The sequence below is a fragment of the Mytilus californianus genome, unplaced genomic scaffold, assembly GCF_021869535.1.
Source record: "Mytilus californianus isolate M0D057914Y unplaced genomic scaffold, xbMytCali1.0.p SCAF_4, whole genome shotgun sequence".
Taxonomy (NCBI): Eukaryota; Metazoa; Mollusca; class Bivalvia; order Mytilida; family Mytilidae; genus Mytilus; species Mytilus californianus.
Genome location: NW_026262690.1, coordinates 57,675,839 through 57,695,722, shown reverse-complemented (window position 1 = coordinate 57,695,722; position 19,884 = coordinate 57,675,839). Strand labels below are relative to the sequence as shown.

The window sequence follows — 19,884 nt, the reverse complement described above, 5'->3', positions numbered from 1 at the left end:
GGGTCAGCTTGTTACGCTTCTTTAGTAGTTGTATCGACTCTTCAAGAAGCAAGCTTCGTAGCTCTGGCGGGCCTTTTGCTTTCAATGAACTCAACTGCTTTTTCAATAATGTCTACAATGTCAGAACTTAATTCAAATTGTATCTGGTTACCTTTGAAATGGAACGTGGTCCCAACTTTCCTCACCTTCTTAGCCAGACTTACTCTATTGTTATTAATAAGCTCGTCTTCGAAATTTGAACCAAAGTTTATGGAAGGTCATTGATGTATTTCAATATTACTGTTCTTCTCCTGATAAGTAAATGCTACTGAAACATTAAGGACACAATTCATTTCAACACTTTTAAGAAAACTAATCTATATTTCTTTCTTCTTTTTTTTTTGGCATTAAAAGTTTAAAATCTTTTTTTGTTTCCATTTCTGGCTTGTTACAATATACTTTAGTAGTCCAAGCTCTTCCTAATGTTCCCTGATACATGCCACGTATTACTAAGGGCAATAATTAGTTGAAAACTCAAAATACAATAAATATATATTCCATAATACATTGTTCAATTGTTTTCTAATGGCTACTACATATTTTTAGTAGTCATATTTGAATTATTTTATTAAAATTGAACACACATTAATTTTTTTGTCTTTTAATCAGATATATACGACGATTTGTAAAATTGTTCCAAAGTAAAACGTTAAACATAAATATTCTTCGTCAGAAATTTTATGTCCAAAAAGTAAATGTTTTGAGGGTATCTTAAAAATAATTTTACTCTTCTTTAAAACTTCATATATTTTAATCCAAAAGTTCTCGTAATACAGACACAATATAAAGAAATGATCGTAATCTAATTTGTCTTTTTGAGTTGGAGATTGGCCATTTTGGACATAGGGCACAAAATTACCAGATATTCTCGAATTTGTTAGTGCAAAATTAATTGCTTTAGTAGAATGTTTGTAACTAGCGACATATCTCATGGCGAATTGTTTTAGCAATTAATTAAACATTCATCAGCAGAGGTCGTTGCTATAAAAGAAAGGCACACCGAGCTTTAAATTTATAAAACTGAAATTATAAATTAATTTATATGAAACAAAACAATTGAAAATGAATAAAATATTGATTGATTATGCAATATTTCCGGTGCTTTGTTGGTTTTTTTTAATCGACAATTCATTTTAAGAGTCTCTTCCTTTAAATAAAACATACGCAGTATGAATAGTTATATCTGTATTGTACTTTGATGCCAATCTGCATATGCATTGAAATAGAAAATGTCTAACATGGATCGCTATGGTTTTGCTTTATACCTTTATTTCAAAATTCATGTATGCATTCTACTTTGCTGTTATAGTCATGGAAAAGAATTCACTGGACCAAACGTTTGCTGGTAAGAATATTTTTCAGTTAATGTAGTTCTATGTATCATAGGTTGGAGAGGGAAACAACTAATATAGTACCTTTGAGGAACACGGCGAGTGTTCTATTTGGAATGGCAGAAAGAAAACGGGAAAAAAGGTAAAAAGTGGAATTTCTTTTCTGTGGCTTTCAATTTCTTCCTATTAAAGACAATAATCAACATTTGAACAGATATATACATATACACGCCTAAACATGTGACTTAACAACAGACATTCTCCACCGTAAAACCCGTGGTTATACAGGACTAACACAATAATATATATATAATTCGTCTCAAATTTAGCCCAATGATTTTTGATCGGAAAATTTAGTTTGCAAATTTTTGTTCTTCCCTCAGCGGGATTCTTGCTTCTGTGACATCGTGGCAGTACCGCCTGCACTGTGACTAGCGTCCCAGACCACTCGACCAACAAGGCTATAAAATAAAAAAAGCTTTCGTTAGTCGAGTAATGCCTTTCCTCGTCGGCTTTTTCTAGGGTTGTTACACAGTACATGATTTATAATGGCAGGTATATATACTCTTCTTTTTTTTTACGTTGATCCACCGATGCCGCGGTAATTTCAATTCTTGCTTCGAAATTATGATTTTAAAATGATCTATTCGATTTTTTTCTTTTTTCTTTTGACGATTTATTCAAACGGATGTGTTCCCATTTCGCCTTTACTGCATATTCCATATGTTAAAATCAATGGCAACAGAATTGACTGCCTCGTGTATTCAGATGTTATTGCTATTTTTTTAGTTCCAATGCAGGTCTTCAAGAAAAATTAAATCCAATTCTAGACATATGAAGTATACTTTAAAGTCCTCTAACTATGCTGTGCTAGGAGAATTTGGTAGATTCCGGTTATATTTGTTTTCAGTTGTATTATCAATTGTGAAAAATTGAAATAAAAAAAAATATGGAACATGGTTTACTGTATGACGACAATATGTGTAACAAAAACAAGTTTACAGATAAGATTTTGGAACACTAAAAGAACAGATACAAATAGTAGTAAATTAGATACTTATTTCAAACTAAAAACTTGCAATTTCTACAGAAATTTATCCTTCTTTAAACAATTTTTCATTGAGAAGTGTCATATGTAAAATGAGAATCAGTGTCTATGATCTTAAACTAGAAAGAGACAGTTATAAAACTTCATATATAGAAAGAGATCAAAGGCTTTGTGAAAATGTACTCTTAATTTGGTTGAAGATGAACAACATTTTATTTTTAGTTGTCAGCATACAATGGTGATAGAGAGATATTTTTCAAAGAGATAAACAATATTTGTCATAATTTTTTCAGATCTCTCAATTGAAGTTTCGTTATTTACTAATGAAAATTTATCATAGGGAATTGTAATACTTAAGGTCTACATGTCAGACGAAATGTTAAATAATATAATTATGAAATTTTGGAGTGTAGGAAATTCCTTGGATATTTTGAATAAATTGCGTGCTTTTAATGGTCCTTTTGATTCGGTTGACAGTTTTGACTTTTCCACTCTTTATACTACACTTCCATACAATCTTATCAAAATAAAGTTTTCCTATTTAATTAAATGGTCGTTTAAAAAATCAGATTGGCAATTTATTTGCTGCAACTCATATAAAGCCTTTTTCTGTAATGAGAAAAGTAAATATGCTAGATATGTAGAAACTTACTGGATGTGTGATGAGATGATTAAAGGTGTAATTTTTTCTCCTTGGCAATATTAATGTCATTTCGGCAATAAAGTTTATCGACCGGTTGTAAGTATTCCTATGCCCACCAATTGTACCCCTTCGATAGCTTCCTTGTTCATGTACTGTTATTAATCATAGTTAATGACCATTCTAAATAAAAACCCGTATAAATTTAATTTAATTGATAAATTCAGCAACACTTATCGTTATCTTGATGATTTTTTTTCGTTAAATAATCAATAATTCTCTAAATAACTGCCAAAATTTACCCAAAGGAACTTACTTCGAATAAATCAAATATTAACAGTAATAACTGTCCTTTCCTTGATTTAGATATTTCAGTTTTATACGAGAATCTCTACACAAAAAATTACGACAAAAGTGACGATTTTCTCAAACTCGTTTGCTATGCCCGTGTCTGTAGTGACGTCTTGGATTTCAATGAGCGTAATCTATGTATTACTGGTAAATTATTAAGTCAGTGACTTCGTTACCACAAATTATGTAAAACCTTTACTAAATTCTTCCATAGATACACAGATTTGGTTTGGAAATTTGGCTGTACATGTATAAAACTTATTTCAAACGGAATAGCACATCCTAATTTTTATGGTGATGTTGTATGTAGAGCCTGGGAATTTAGATACGATCGGGGTAAACTTATCAATCCTTTGAATAAACTCATTCTAAAAGGTCACTGTAATTAGATCGTTGATTATTGTTTTATTAGTATAAAATATTGATTTTGTCATCAGTAAATTAAAACCATACCATATATTATTGTTTTACATATATGCACATCCACTGTTCTAAAATTTGTCGATACCCTTTATTTTGGCATTTGTCAAGGTCATGTTTTCCCCGACTGTTAATGACGTCTTTACGCTAAATCCATTGTATGCTGGGTGTGTACTGATTGATATTTTAGTCTAAGATACATGATTCTTTTTATTTTTTATTAGTTGTTATTGGCTTTGAACTAGCTGTAACTGCGAGTACTCTCAGATCTGTACTTAGTGTCTTTTTTGTTGTGAGGGAGATATACATATCCTGCCACGTTCGGTCTGTGTTTTTGTTTGATGTTTTCTGCTTTGAATCGATCTGATGAGGTTATTATTATATTAATAATAATAATTATTGTAACTTATTTTATGGTTCTGGTCCTGCCGGGAATAAAATCTACATGATTTATATAAGATATATATATATATATAAAATATGTGTAGGTTTATAATTATAAAACATTTATTATAACAGTTCAATGTGAAAATATCTTACAAAATCATAGCGTAATCTTTTTGTGTATGTATATGTCATGCTTCTTATAAAGGGCTCTTAATTAGAACAATAAATAATCTTATCTATGTTATTTTTATTCTCTTATTATTCCAGGTTAAAAAAAAAGGTTAAAAGTACCAAGACGACATTGGTGTTTATCTGAGTGTTTTTAATTAAAACAAACACTAGAAACAATGAATTTGAAGTTGATTTTGCTGCAGAAGGATAGGTTAAACATGCTACCAATTCAGTTTATTTGACACTATCATCTCTTTAAACAAGAAAGCCTTTGATATGATTTTTCCCCCGTTAAACAAGGTTTTGAAAATTAGGTGAACATATTTTTTTCTTTTGCTAGATTCTGTAAATACGTATGGTACAAAATAGCAGTGATGTTGCTTTGTTAAACTTTCATAGCGTAGCAAGGATGACGTTACCACTGTTTTGGAGTTTGGTCTAAACCCTCGAAAGACTCGTTTGTAAAACTGCACTTTTAGCAATTTAAACAAGGGTGAAGCTTTAAATTGTTGGAAAACGTGACATGGAGATTTTTTGCAAACAAACGCATCAAGGCGGGCCTCATTCACTTAAGAGACTGACCTGTAGTAAATCAGTAAAAAAGAACTATAAACTACATACTTTATCAGACTGTTATTGTTATTAAAATCTCCTGTACCAGTGAGAGATAGAAAACTTCTATCTGTCTAATGTTTTTTGGTGGTTGAATTGCTGTCTCATAAAGACATTAACGTCTACCCTACATCTCCCTCTATTGATATTAAGTGGCTTCTCTAAACAAGTCCCATTTTGCAATGCAGATTTATCACATGTGTCAACTCACGCGGTAACTATGCAACAAACGTCAAATGTATGAAAACAAATTTTGGCAACCTCAAGCAGGATATTACATGTATTGGTACAAGAGAGAAGCCGGATATTTAACAAACGATTTCTATCAAATTTATATGTTCGATTTGATAGATACCATAATACGGAAAATGGAATAAAATGTATAATAGCCTGCAATTGTTTTTGCTCGCTTTTGTTCATTGCAGCATCTTTTAATTACATGTTTAACATGTGCATGTCGTCTTCCTCGTCTTCCTCGTGAATGTACGGTGCCATGCCGTTTATTTTACATGACATGAAACATGTTCACAAGGACAAGGATTGGTTTTGGTTGAGTTTCATTTTGTTTTCGTTCACCTATTCTTATGTGTTTTAGCTATTATCATTTTCATTTTCGTGTAAAGGTTAGTTTTGTCTTTTATGATTTTACCAGATTAAAAGCGCCGCTTTTAGCATATAGTACATAACAGTCATCCAAGTGTTCTTCAAACGGTTTTATCATTTCTAAAGAAATGTCTCAAGTCATATAAATATAAGTCTTTTATGCTATATTTCTTCGAGATGGCGGGTTTTCTCGGCCTGTTTATTGACACTTGCAAATGCAAATCCATTCATCAATAAACTAAGTTATCTCTGATCCTGGTAGCAATCATTTATTTCTCTAAAAGTCAAATTTTCCTCATTTGCAAAAGTTGTAAAACATAAAAAAGTATGAAAACAAATTTTGGCAACCACAACCAGGATACTACATGTATTAGTGAAACGAGAATTACTAAAAATATTGGACAGTACAACAGACCACACCAATCACCAACACATCAAACAAACAACGAACAACACATTGTTCTGATATCCTGAATTTGCTCATTAACTCTCCCACTCTTCTGTCTATGTAGACCATATTCTTACTGCTACTAGTAGTACTTTATTATCTATAATAAAACAATAAAATCAAAAGTTCAGAGAATGTAGAAGTGAATTAACATTGGTTTGGTAAGAGATACAATATGAAGACAATGTAAATATTTACATGAATGAAATCAGATGCTCGATCAGCAGTTAGCAACTTGTGAAGATGTTTTGGTAACCAATTAGCAAAATGTATACATGTGAACAAGGAAAAATCGAAAAAAGAAGCATAATCGACAATGACCTCTTTACTAGGAAATAAAGTATAACACTATACAAACCATAACGTTATGTTCAGTATTTCAGTCGGTTTTTAGGAATTTCAAACACTTCGTTTACGACCAGTAGCAGACGTTTACCTCTGCAAAACATAAATACTGAACTGTCTGAAAAGTACCTGAACATTCCTGGATTGGATGCAATTGAAATATCTGAACACCATGGACATTTTCCAAAAATAACATGAATAAATGAATTTATGTTCAAACTTTTCAGTTGATGATCATTGGAAATGGCTGTCTCAGACTAAATATATATATACTTGACCACATGAGTGTAGAGTTGAAAAATACAATAATCAGTATGATCCTGCAAAACAAAGGAGAAACAGTTCTTTTAACCGATTGTAACCGGTGCATAATCAAAACATTCTCATTTCTTCAATAGATTATCTACTTACCCTCAAATCAGTTATGTCTAATTATCGCAAATCCTTCCCTAAAATAAGTAATCTTCAAATATGTAAAAACCATTGAGTTAAAAATACTTTAGCCATAGAAGAAGTATCAAAATCCTCTGAATGCAATATTTCTCTTTTCACACGATACGTCTTTTTCCTTGACACGATGGATGAAATATATACATTTCCTTGTATGATGTCTGAACTTAGACTGTTTTTTGCACTATTTTAGTTCGATTGCAGGATATCCTTTGCAGATTAAAATCATATTTTTTCTAAACTTGGAAGATTATAGTTAAACAAAATTTTTATTATAGTGAACTATTTTTCCAAACTACAGGAAGAAGATTAATGAACAGAATATCCAATACTGTTGCTTGACCTATTACTATGACAACGGAAAATGCAAAGGTAATGTTAAAGATGTACCACATATGTACCACCCAAAAATGAAAACTTAAAGGCAAAATGATTCAAATTTCATAAAAACAATCTATATTTGAAGTTGAACATATTATTTTTATTTTTAATGTGTATTTCAAACAAACAAAATATTCCAAATATTTGCATTCTTTGCTACATTAAAATGTGATATACAAATTCAATACAGCCAATGATTCAATTTCAGCATGTAACCCAGGAAGTACATCGTTAGATGGCATAACGTGTGTTCCTTGTCCTCCTAATACATACGGAGAAATATGTAAATATAAATGCAATTGCAGTTTGACACAAAAGTAAGTTCGCTTTTGCTTTTAAAATTTTATGACTTGAGAAGAACATGACGAATGTTGTTAATTTTTATTTACCTGGTTGTGTTCTGTGGAGTATCTGAATATATAAAAACGATAGAAATGGTTGGAAGGATTTAGAGCTAACAAAACAATAGTTTAACTCCGCTGCATAAACAAGTGCCTGGCTCATGCCTGGAACCTCGCCAGTGATTGTCTATTTTTAAAGGCAGATTAAAGATTTTGGGCTTTTTTCTATTATTATTGATTCAAACTATTTAGAGCCTTCATCAATTCTCCCTATTCCATCCCCCACCCCCCAAAAAAATAACGAGAAAAAAAGGTTTACAAGTCACCATAGATGTATAAACCATACACCTATGTTTCAACTTATTTAACAATTTAATGATATATAGTAATCTCCTTTTCAGATGTGATCGTCAGTATGGCTGCATCGACATTTCTTCAGCAGTAATAATGTCCAGTACAGAGGAATACAGTTACATTCATCGTAAGTTGAACGATTCTTACTTATGAAACTGCAATATGAAATATAATAGGATGTGTGGTAAACGTCAATAAGACAAAAACAACAGAGTTTTTTTTCAACGGTTTCTTAAAAACTATACTTATGACCGGTGTGGCAACTTTTCTATCTTCAAAACTTCCCTTTTCATAATTGTTTCATGACGTTCAGTTAGCTTCGTTAAAATGGACATTAGATGGTTTGCTGTGCAAGATTTAACAACGCTTTAAAAAAAATGTGATATGCTCTAATTATTCCAAGGAATAAGATTTTGTGAATTGGTTTGTTCTGGCTATTCCAACATTTTGAATTCGATAGCCTAAATATTAAGAAATTCATGTTGGGAGTTCCCAGAATTATTGTGTAAACAATGGGATTATGTTGGATTAGTAGATTACATAGATCGTAATTTTATGCTAAATTTTACCAAGAGTTATATATTTGTGCCTTCTTATTTAACTATTTTGTTTGTTTGTTTGATAATTAACACATACTCAGTTTCTTCCTTGTCCGATTTCCTTAATGTCGTCGAACTGTCTGCCAATCTAAACATGCAAGTTTGCTTTTAATATTGTGACGGTATGAAATAGGTTGTTTTTGATATTGGGACGGGATGAAAAAGGTAACTATACCTGAAAATTTTACGCAGAAAAAAGATATTTTTTTTTGCATTTTGACAGAAAAAATTTTCAAGATAACATTAATAAAAGACAATAAAAAATCCACAATGTACTTTCGCTTATTTTTAAAAAATTGAACCAAACTGACTGATAATACGAAATTCTTATTTCAACATCCGCTTTTATTAATTTTTTAAACAAACTAGAATCAAATTTCAATATTTTTGTTTAAGTTGTAGCTTATGTGTCTTAAAATACCTGATTAAAATATATGTTATGATTGAATGAACAATTTTAGAGTATCAATTATTGTATTCAAAGGTATTGCATATTTTAAGTTTTGTTTTTCTTAAAATTCCTTAAACGTGTATATTTTAGTTCGTGATTTTGATAGACAAAAAAAAAACGAAGTATACTTTTTTTGTTCCTCCAGCTATGACAGATATTTTTCATTGGGGAAAATTTTACTTTGTATGACAAGCAGACAGTTTAATTTTGTGTACCTTATCGATATAATGTAGGTATTTTATGATGGTATGATACTAAACTCTTAACGGGAGGGATTGTGCTTGATTTTCATATGATGAAGACATAATCTTTCAATCAGTTTAATTGAGGTCTAGAGCTGGCATGTCAGTAACTGCTAGTAGTCCTTTGTTAATTTATGTATCATTGTCATTTTGCTTAGTTTCTTCTGTTACCTATTCAGACATCAGACTCGGACTTCTTTTAAACTGAGTTTTACTGTGCGTATTGCTGTGTGTTTGTTTATTCTACATTGGCTAGAGGTATAGGGGAGGGTTGAGATCTCACAAAACATGTTTAACCCCGCCGCATTTTTACGCCTGTCCCAAGTCAGGAGCCTCAAGCCTTTGTTAGTCGTGTATGTTTTTTTAATTATAGTTCATTTATATGTTTCGGAGTTTAGTGTGACGTCCATTTTCACGTAACTAGTACACATTTTTGTTTATTGGCCAGCTGAAGCCCGCCTCCGGGTGCGGGATTTTCTCGCTGTGTTGAAGACCCATTGGTGGCCTTGGGATGTTTTCTGCTCTTTGGTCGGGTTGTTGTCTCTTTAACACATTCCCCATTTCCATTCTCAATTTTATTGTTTTTTACAACTACGGCAAAAGATTTATATAGCTCTTAAAATGTTTCTAAAAAGTCCTTCAGTGGCTAGCTACAGTCCACAATACACACTATATGTAGGCATAAACATCTTTGCACTTATTTGAACGGAACTTTCTATATTTCAGTTAAAAAATTAAATTTCGGTGAATTTAAAGAATCTATCACGTTATCGGCAAAGTTATAATTCCTGTTCAAGAAGTTTAAAGAATTATTAGAAGTTTTAAAAACTTTGAGCTGATAACATATGTTTCGTTAACAGTGGAAAGAGAAAGAGGTTTTTTGTTTAAACCAAAACGGATTGTTTGATCTATTGTAAACAGCTACTCTACCATATATGAGATAAGTTCTTTTAGATGTCCGTATTCATTAACTTTTAATAGAACATATTCGTATAAACATCTTTTGTTAGACAAAACTCATCATTTTGATAGGTTTAGTTCTGCTAATAAGCAATGTTAACCCGTGAAACTGCAAGCAGGTAAATGAGTTTATTCTGTCGATTTGTAGTATTTGTATTTTTATATAAAAAAAAACTTAACTGGCCCCTTTTTCATAACGTTAATTAATTTAGATATGGGCAACAGTCTTGTTTTAAGTTTCAAAGGTGTTGAAGGTATTTAAACTAGTATCTACGTCAGTTTGTAGAGTTGTCACGTTGGCAATCATACCACATCTTTTTATTTTTATATACAGCATTTTGAAGAATTCAAGAAATTTGAAATCTTGCCTTTCAAATTTTGGGCTTGAACGTTCCGGATGAATTCGGAAAGGGCGCTTCGGACGCACCAAAATTATAAAGTGTTTTTTTTTTTTTTTTCCTTTTGTAATTTTTACTTTTTTGTGCGATCTGATGTGTCTAGCCATGTTGTATTGTTACACTACTGATCCAGGTTAGGATTGAACTAGGTTGGTTCCCTCCGTAAAATAATCAGTATGCCTTCGGAATATACAAATATTAACAAACTTGTCAAATAACGGTCGGGTACCAGTCTAGGATTGAACGTTCACAAACATCTTGAATCCCGCCACATTTTTATGTTAATACTGTAGGTCAGTGGTTGTCATTGGTTGCTGTCTGCCATTATTGTTTTTGTTAATTGCTTTTTTAATTTTCTCCCCTGAAACCATAGGTCCAATATGGACCAAACTTGGAAAATAATACTTGAGGCATCTTATTTATGTTGCATATGCCCCTTCTGGCAAAGTTCATGACCGCTGTAGCTTCAAATAGACAATAGGGTCAAACAATTGACTTTTATCTCGAAAATTGAGAAATGCTGATCAGAAGCGTCAAGAGAACCCCTAAAAGATTAATTTTACCCAATGTTTATATTCTTAAATATTATCTTGATGATTTCGATATCAAAGGGTAGCAAAAGGTTTTGATAGCAAGCCAAGATCAACAAATATGTTATCACGACAGAAATTTGCAATTGACTCTTTACACTAGTTAAGTTCCTTATTTTAAAATAAATAACTGATTTACCTTTTTTTTATTTTTAAACCGAATGATATTAATTCTTATTTGCTTCATTGTAGACTTGAATGCAACTTACAGCGGATTCAAACGAAGTGAAAGTAGTACCGCAATTTTCTTCTCTACAGAACAAAAACAAACAAAGGACACACAGAAAAATACAGGTCATTGTTATAGATATTATTAGGTAGAATATATTATGTTGTATTGATCCTAATTGAAAAACAATTACGATTTCTCGTTTGACTTGTTTTACATTTTCCATATAGGGGCTTTTTATAGCTTGCTAAGCGATAATGGTATTGGTCATTGTTGAAGGCCGTATTGTGACCTATAGTTGCTATAGTTTAAGTCATTTGGTCTCCGGTGAAAAGTTGTCTATTTGGCAATCACACCACTTCTTTTCATTTCTATTTTGTCCAAGTAATGAAAGTTTACAGGTTTGCATTTTTTTATTGTAATACAGACATCTTCAGATAAACGTAGTATGAAATTTCAAACATATTTACTTGCCATGGATACTTTTTCAATTATTATCTTTTACGACGAGATATATGGTCAATAAATCCATGAATGATGAATACAGTTTCCTCTTCTTTCAGATGCAAACACAACATTTATTTATTATCTGGTGGTAGCAGGTGGTTTAGTTGGTTGGCTTGTATTTTGTTACGCCGCGGTGAGATTAGTTTGCAAGAACATAAAGCGAGAAAGACCATCTCGTCAACTGCTTTCTCCTCCGACTGAAGTAAGCGCTGTTGAAATGCCACTACCAGTGGTACCCAATGAAAGTATCTATAATGAAATAGAAGACGAAATAGAAGAAGTTCCGTCTTCATATTTAACAGCTCGCCATTCACGGTCTTACTTGAGTGTGAAAGACGACAGTGAAAAGTCTCTTAACAGCTCGACCACGGAAACCAATTTCCTTTGTGAAGCTAGTGTGTCCCCTCAGAAAGACGAAGACTTAGAACCCGCTGATGCTCTATCCGACAATAGCCAGGAGTCTTTTGATGAATGTAATGCAAACAAAAATGAAGATTACCTACATCCATACACGACATTACAAGCTGACAAAAATTCATGTTCATATACCAACTAAATATATTCATACCTTGTGAAATCAATGGTTTAACAGATTAAAACTGAACTTAGGTACATAAATGTAAAAGGAAATTGTGATTTTTAAAAGCAGCGTGTCTCATGACAAACGCAATTTTGATAGTCAATTTAGTGTTAAAGTAATATCAAAGTAATATTTACGAATAAAACCACTTTCCTTTGAACAATACGTATTTTCGAAAAACCTTCATTCTTTTTTAACTCTATTCACATCTGATAACCTATGAGACGCGGATTTAGTCAAAATTATTGTGTTGAAAGAGCTCCTGAAATATTGCAGGAGCTCCATAATTTCAGGATATCCTTAAATCGAATCGTGGAGGTCCTGAAATCGAATTATGGAGGTCCTAAAATCAAATTATGGAGGTTTTGAAGTATTTCACGAGATCCTCAATGATTTATGGATATCCTGCATTCGGATTATGGAAGTCCTGAAATATTTCAGGAGCTCCTTAAATCCACACCTTACAAGAACCACATATCCACTGTTTTATCAATTAGAACAGTTTCTTCTTTATGGATGACAGACGCAGTGCTGTAGTAGTTTCCTGTCCGCTCGGGAGAATTCTTTTATTAAAGAATAACACCAAGCTAAAAACAACAATACTGAAGATATTCAAAATGATGGATAAAAGTTAAAAGGCGTTGTCATTGCGTATGGTTTAGGGTTGGAGATGTGTTTAGGGTTTACGATATTAAACAATTGATTTTATGATGGGTGGGGCATTTCCCCTGGGGAACTGAAAAACTCTTAAGACAATTAAGAATATATATGGTTTCGGGTTGGGGATCTGAACCATTTTTTTTAGACATTTAACAATCAAATTCAAATTCTTTACTACCATGAACTTTAAAGTTCATTGGTGTCAATATAAATTGCAAATTTAACAAGTAAATAGACAGAGAATGTTCATGTTATAATGTTGTCTCTGATTTTAAATGCAGTAAAAATGTATTTTCCTGAATTGGTTAACTGTTTGGTGTTCTTTGTACTAAAAAGTTCAATAAATTTAAAAATACTTGGCATAAACCAGTTATATTTCTTGATGTATTTTGCTCCTAGTTCCTTATATTTCGGACACACTAAGATAAAATGGAATTCTTCTTCAATACACTGACGACAAATTGTACACATACGACGTGACAATTCGATGCTTTGGTAGCGTCCAGTTTCAACTGATAGCGTATGAGAAGAAAGTCTCTTTAGAAAAGTACTTTTCCGAACAAAGTATAGGAACATACATCGTCAGATAAAATTGTAAAATTAAAGCTATTTATAATGTGTTTATATATAATACACTTGTTACTATTATCAATTAACCATACATCTTCAGTTTATTAATGGCTGAACGTCGTTGCTTCATAACGAAAATCAATCGCAAATATGAGCTCTGACTGTTTGAACCACATATCTATTATATAGTAATAACTGGAACAAATAACTTTTAATAGTTTTTAAAACCTGGAATTTACAATGCCAACAGAAGAAAGAAATCAACTACAGATGGATATAAACTTTATTTGGTGATAACCTGCAACAGAAAATATTATTGACTTTATGAACATTAATTCGAACTGCACATATTGTAACATTTGTATCTTTTAACTTTTTCCATTTTGTTTGGCAAGTGACCCTTTCCACTTATTTACCAAACTCGTTTTACTTGATAACATATTTTTTAAAGATCGTAAGGGGTCTGGCATAAATATTCATATACCTGAAATTATATTTCAACCCATTATAAGTCCTGAAAGTGTCTAAGTAAGGAAATATTTAAGATTTTACTGTCGGTCAAAACCATGTTTCTCGTTTCTCTGTGAAGAGCCATTTTACTGATCATGTGACCGCAGTAGGAAATATTTTTGTCGTTGTAACGTTATACCTTAAATATCAAAAGTAGTCTTTAAGAGTAAGAAATAAGGCATTGTAGTAAAAATTTTATTAAAGCTTCAATGTTTATACCTGTAAAAGAATAGTTTATAGGAATTATATTGTTAACCAGTTTACCGCTGGAATTTAATATAAGTACTCCCGTCGTCTGCTAGTGCTACGCACTGCTAGAACTTGGAAACAAGTCTAGTTACAAAGTTTTAAGCTTCTAACTATAAACTTTAATAAAGGAAAAGTTAAGACTAAGTCCAATCTCTTTGATAATTCATGGACAGGCATTTTAATGTCCATTTTGTATATAATTTCTTAATGTGCAGGTTTTCCTGTCAGGCTCCTATTTTGTCCGACATTTTCCTGTCAGTCCCTGGCTATATCCCTTATTTTCGATTGGCTTTCAGGGATCTCCAAATAGTATAAATAGGGCTCTGCTCAGTGAAATGGCGGATAACTTGTTAGCTCAAGCCTTACTAGTAAGCTTAACCATCTTCTTGAAAGTTTATCATTACTAGACCAATTCCAAACAGAAAAGCCAAGCAGGTTAATATACTTTAATTCATTATGATAAGATGAAGTATTTCTAAGGAAAAGTAAATGTAGCAGCAGTTATCCCCCACCACACTGAGTGACCTAAATGTCCCGAAAATGATTACTAACTAAGGCGTCTGCATTTGTGTATATATATATATATATGTGTGTAAATAAATATAATATACATTAGAATACTATTTTACAACTCAACTATGGAGTATAATGAGTGTATTGCCTGGCATCCATTCGTCTTCGGAGGTAGAAAATCCAAGATGCAGTATATTCCTGACGAGAGCATAATGGGCCCGAAAATTGTCAACAGACCTTCCACAATTACTCGGCCAGTGGCGGCGGTCTGTTACAATATAAAGGAGTGCGGCATCACCCCCACGGTCAAACCCTTAACGCAAATTCAAAAGGTTTTACCATGGCAATCTTGAGGTCAAAGGTCAAACTCACATAAAGGTCTTGATGATATGTGACATACCGTCTATGGTTATAAATCATGAAGCCAAATATCACAACCAAGTGTCAAAAGATAAAAAAAAAAGTGTTTGCCCGGGCAAGGTTGTGTGAGAGTAAGAATAAGAAAAACTTATTAAACATAGTACAAACATGACAGGTTGGATTTGCCTACTCTCCCGGAACACATGAGATCGTCGCGATTTTTTGTAAGGGTTCCTGGTGATCAGCCTTTGCTTTTTATGTACTGTTTTGAGAACATTTATTTGTCTTTTCGTCATCTTTTTTGCCATGATTTTGTCGGTCTCTCGAATTTTTATAAAATTTTTGATTCTCCGTTTGGTATCTTCCGCCTCATTTTAACATCAAAAGAAGGATGGACTTTGAATGAAAAGGCATTATTTCAGATAGATAGGACTCTTCTAATTAGCAATTTCAAAAGACATGCTTAAAGTTCTCAGCTAAAAGTCCTCAATCGTAACATGGAACGGATTTCATTTAGACAATTCTGGAAATAATAATCAAAGATACAAAGCTTATAATTTTGTACGCCATTTCGTCTACATAGGACTCATCAGTGACACTTGAATAAAAAACGTTTGAAGTCAAAATCAAAAACGAAGTTGTAAAGCATTGAAAACTAAATATTCCCAAAAAGGTTGGGCCAAATACGGCTAAGGTCATCTATGCCTTTGCGAAAAAAAAAAATTAAAAACATAGCGCAAGTTTGATCTAACATTAAAAATAAGAAATAATCATGTATCAATTAAAGCGCAAGTTTACCGATGTTCAAATCTCGTAAATCGAAGTAAAATAGACAAATCAATGTTACAAACGAAAACTGAGGGAATCATATGAACTCTAAAAGGAGGGATACCGGGTGTGTCAACATGGTAAACGTCTCCTGCTATGCATACATCAATCACCATGCGAATCTATTAGTTATTAGTAAAAGTAAATAAAACTATTTGAACTAACTTACTTGTTTCTAATTGCATATTTTTTACATGTAATAATTACAATTAACTAGTATATTGGGAGAAAGGTTTTATTTTTTAAGTCTAACAAAACATATACAATAACAACAGTTAGTTTTGATTCATAATCAAAAACGACTAGAATGATAAGGGATGTATGTTCTTGAGCAGAATCCCCCCCCCCCTTTTCCAAAACAAAAAACAAACAAAATCTAAACAATCAAAACACTACAATAAAAAACAAATCTAAACAGGAGACTTTATCCAAAATTGAAATTGCGTAACGCATATAATGATGTGCTAGGATAAAAACCGATGTGCTTAGAGACATATAACCATGAATAAAAAGATTAATATAACAAATGGTAAATCAATTGACATGTGAACTTACTAGGGTAGAATACTCATACAAAAAAAGGATGTAATCTTATATCCATTAATTTGCTAGCAAATAATCAAATCATAAGGGGGCAATCAAGAATAAAAAGTTTGAGTGGAAACAATTACCGTTTTATACTTTTATTAGCTTTGTATTTCTAAAACAATTTTTGATTTTGTAAAATATTATAAATTTAAGAACACAGCTTTTGTTGCCATTCTAATTTTTTTTATGCAGATTTTAAAATTCTACAATTAGAAAATTAAATTATACGTTTATACACCTCAAAAACATATAAAACAAAGACAGTACTTACAATGACTTTCAAAAACAGTTGAATGAAACTTTAAATTAGGAAATAATGATTCGATAGAGTGTGTTTTTCCATCACATAAACAATACTGTGAATTTTATATTGTAAAAAGAGAATACTGTAACAGTCAGGATTCTACTTCGTCAAAAGTATCTCCCCATTACGCAAGTTCATTTTTACAATCGTAAAAATGGAAGCCATTGTAGGGATGAAGCGCCTCCAATTTAGCTCTTGAAAACCGATAAATTTGTCCACATAGCACCATCACGATCCTTATATGCCAGGTGTATTTTAAAAGACAAATGTATCTACTAGCTAATGAGCATCAGTTAATGTACTTGTCTGCATTCAGTCAACTAAAAACTATTGTCGGATCGGTTGTCAGGTGGAATTTTCGGAAATTCATAAACATTTAAAAAAAATTTCAGTGGTTGAAGACTATAAACCCTAATTATCACACACAAAAAATGAAGTTTTTTCGAAGAAATGCATTTTTAAGATCCAACTTAAAAGTCAGTCGTCAAGTACTTTTAGTAAAAGTTTGCTATTCGAACACACCTACTCTGTTTTTTGTGATTCATTAGAAAGGTATTTCACTTGACCCATATATCTAATTTTTTAGTACTGTGAACTTTCGATGTTATAAAGTCAACCTGCAGCTTTGATATATAAAAATAATAGAATCTGAAGCGAGATGATGTATCAAATACTCTTGCTTTATACGTTTTCAAGACAAAATATTTAACTCAAACACGCCCTAACATAAAAAGGTGCACTCGATTTTATCTTTTCGGTGCAATTGTTACCCATTTTTTTGAATTTTTTCTTGAGTTACATAATGGAAGGGCAGAAACGAAAATTAAGGAACAAATAGATTGATATGTTCTCCGTCCGTGGTAAAAAAAAATAAAAATCGGAGGTTATGCATTTTTTAGATCCAACTGAATAGACACCCATGTCGTCGACTTGATATCTAATTGTTCTGCTTAATTATGTAATAGATAAATTGAAAACTTATGCAAATTGTGTTTTTATGATAAAATACTTCGTAATTTAGCCGAAAACTGTCATTTTATTTGTTTCTATTAACTTTTAAAAATTTTGTTACTATAGTAAACATTACAGTAAGCATTTATCGCCTTCTCTAACAAAGAGCTTCGATTCTTTTGTTCTATTTCAACTGGGTTTCCGCCTGGTAAATATAGTAATCATTGTAATGTGTGATGATGCTAAAATCGCATTGTATTCTGATACAAGTATTCTACTACAAAATGTACAGATACAACATTTATTAATTCGCATTATATCCCTAAGTGGAAATTCAAACATTTATATTTTGAATGAACCGTATGTATTTCTTGCTAGGAAGTTTATTCACATTGACTAAGACAGATTGCCGTATGTATTTCTTGCTAGGAAGTTTATTCAAGCTGACTAAGACAGATTGCCATTTGATGGAAAATGTACTTGTATTGGTGTATTCTGCTCTACTCCAAAATGGAAATTCTTGTTGATTTGTTTTAAAAGGTAATTGTACTTGAACATGAACTGTTTTGATTCAAGCGCCACTGATGAGTCTTATGCAGACTAAACGCGCTTCTGGAGTACTTAATTTTAAGCATTGTAGATTTGATACGTTTTTATGATGATTTACACAATCGCTCAACGTGAAGACGAAGTTACGAAGACAAGTGTTTTGTCAATGAAGCCGAGCAAAATAGGTATGTGAATGTGATAAATAAATTCTATTTAGTGCATGATTTCATATGCTTTTGATATCAGTTTCATTTAAACATTATAATTTGTAATATCGTTAAACAGTTTCATCATATGTAGCATTAGAATGGAGATAACTGTATTGTATTTTAAGCTTGGCCTTCTTGAAACGTAGATATTACTGTCGCAAAATGAGTTTACCTAGCTGTCGCAAATTAAGTTTTTCTAGCAACGTGTCCACAAACAAATACAATACAGTAATTTCTAATCTAATGCCATATATTAAAATATGCCAACAACATTGGACAGTACAACTAACCACACAAACCATCATAAAATACAATACAATTATCTCCATTCTAAAAATGCCACATCTTAAAATAAATTCCATTTCAATAAATATTTTGGCTTAAAAATGCCTTCAAAGAAAAGTCCGCGAAACTGTTACATCGTCTTTGGCATCTAAACGATGTGACGTTATAGGTATACTCGCAATGTCAAACATAAACACTAAACTATAGACGTATTAATACTTTTCGTGCGCTTTTGAATGGTTTAAATATTGTCAAAAAGATGATTTTGAGGCACAAAATGTGACTTTTTGATTTATTTTTTGAGAAATAACACATCCAAAAAATTCGGAACTCAAAATGGTGGCTTTCCTTAGTTACGGACTGGTAGAACGTAGAATCTAATCCTTCAAAAAATTGCATTATAATTTAGAGATGATGCAATTTTTTTAAAACGATGATTTTCATTGAACCTTGACAACTTTTTTGAAGGATTCGATACTACGTTACACGTCGCCAGGAAAACTAAATTCGCGACAGTTAAACAACCGATGGACGTCCGCAAAGCTTCAAATACAATACAGCTGTCTCTATTCTAATACAAATTAAACAACTTAAGGATGTTCGCTACTCCTGTTTCTGAAATTTTGCCAGATATACGGAATCCTCTGGTTTTATACATGTAATGCCATTAAAAATTTTGTCCGCTTACCCCTACTTTTCTTTTCATAATATTATACCATATAATTTTCAAAGCCATATTTGAAAATCTTATAAAATCCTTGTTATATTTTCATAGTTTTTGAAAGAAAAAAGGTGCCAATGTAAAATGTATGAAAAATCTAGAGAGAATCATTTCCCGCCAAATTTTCAATAGCTTATATCTCGAAAACAAGCACACTGACCCTTCATTTT

The 19,884-nt window shown here is 31.8% G+C and overlaps 1 protein-coding gene across 1 annotated transcript; it reads left to right on the top strand.

Annotated features, from left to right (window-relative positions):
* Positions 1 to 1,206: 1,206 nt before the first annotated feature.
* On the top strand, positions 1,207 to 14,991 carry LOC127698493 (uncharacterized). Its single transcript, XM_052201998.1, has 6 exons — positions 1,207 to 1,384; positions 7,147 to 7,217; positions 7,435 to 7,543; positions 7,969 to 8,048; positions 11,354 to 11,455; positions 11,894 to 14,991. The coding sequence occupies exons 1-6, from the start codon at positions 1,269 to 1,271 to the stop codon at positions 12,391 to 12,393; spliced, it is 978 nt and encodes a 325-aa protein (XP_052057958.1). The 5' UTR covers positions 1,207 to 1,268; the 3' UTR covers positions 12,394 to 14,991.
* The last annotated feature ends 4,893 nt before the right edge of the window (positions 14,992 to 19,884 follow it).

Excerpts from the sequence above, each read along its gene's own strand:
- LOC127698493 (XM_052201998.1), top strand. The coding sequence starts at position 1,269 with ATGTCTAACATGGATCGCTATGGTTTTGCTTTATACCTTTATTTCAAA. Across the intron at positions 1,385-7,146 it reads ACTGGACCAAACGTTTGCTG|GAAGAAGATTAATGAACAGA; the intron begins GTAAGAATATTT and ends TCCAAACTACAG. Across the intron at positions 8,049-11,353 it reads GGAATACAGTTACATTCATC|ACTTGAATGCAACTTACAGC; the intron begins GTAAGTTGAACG and ends GCTTCATTGTAG.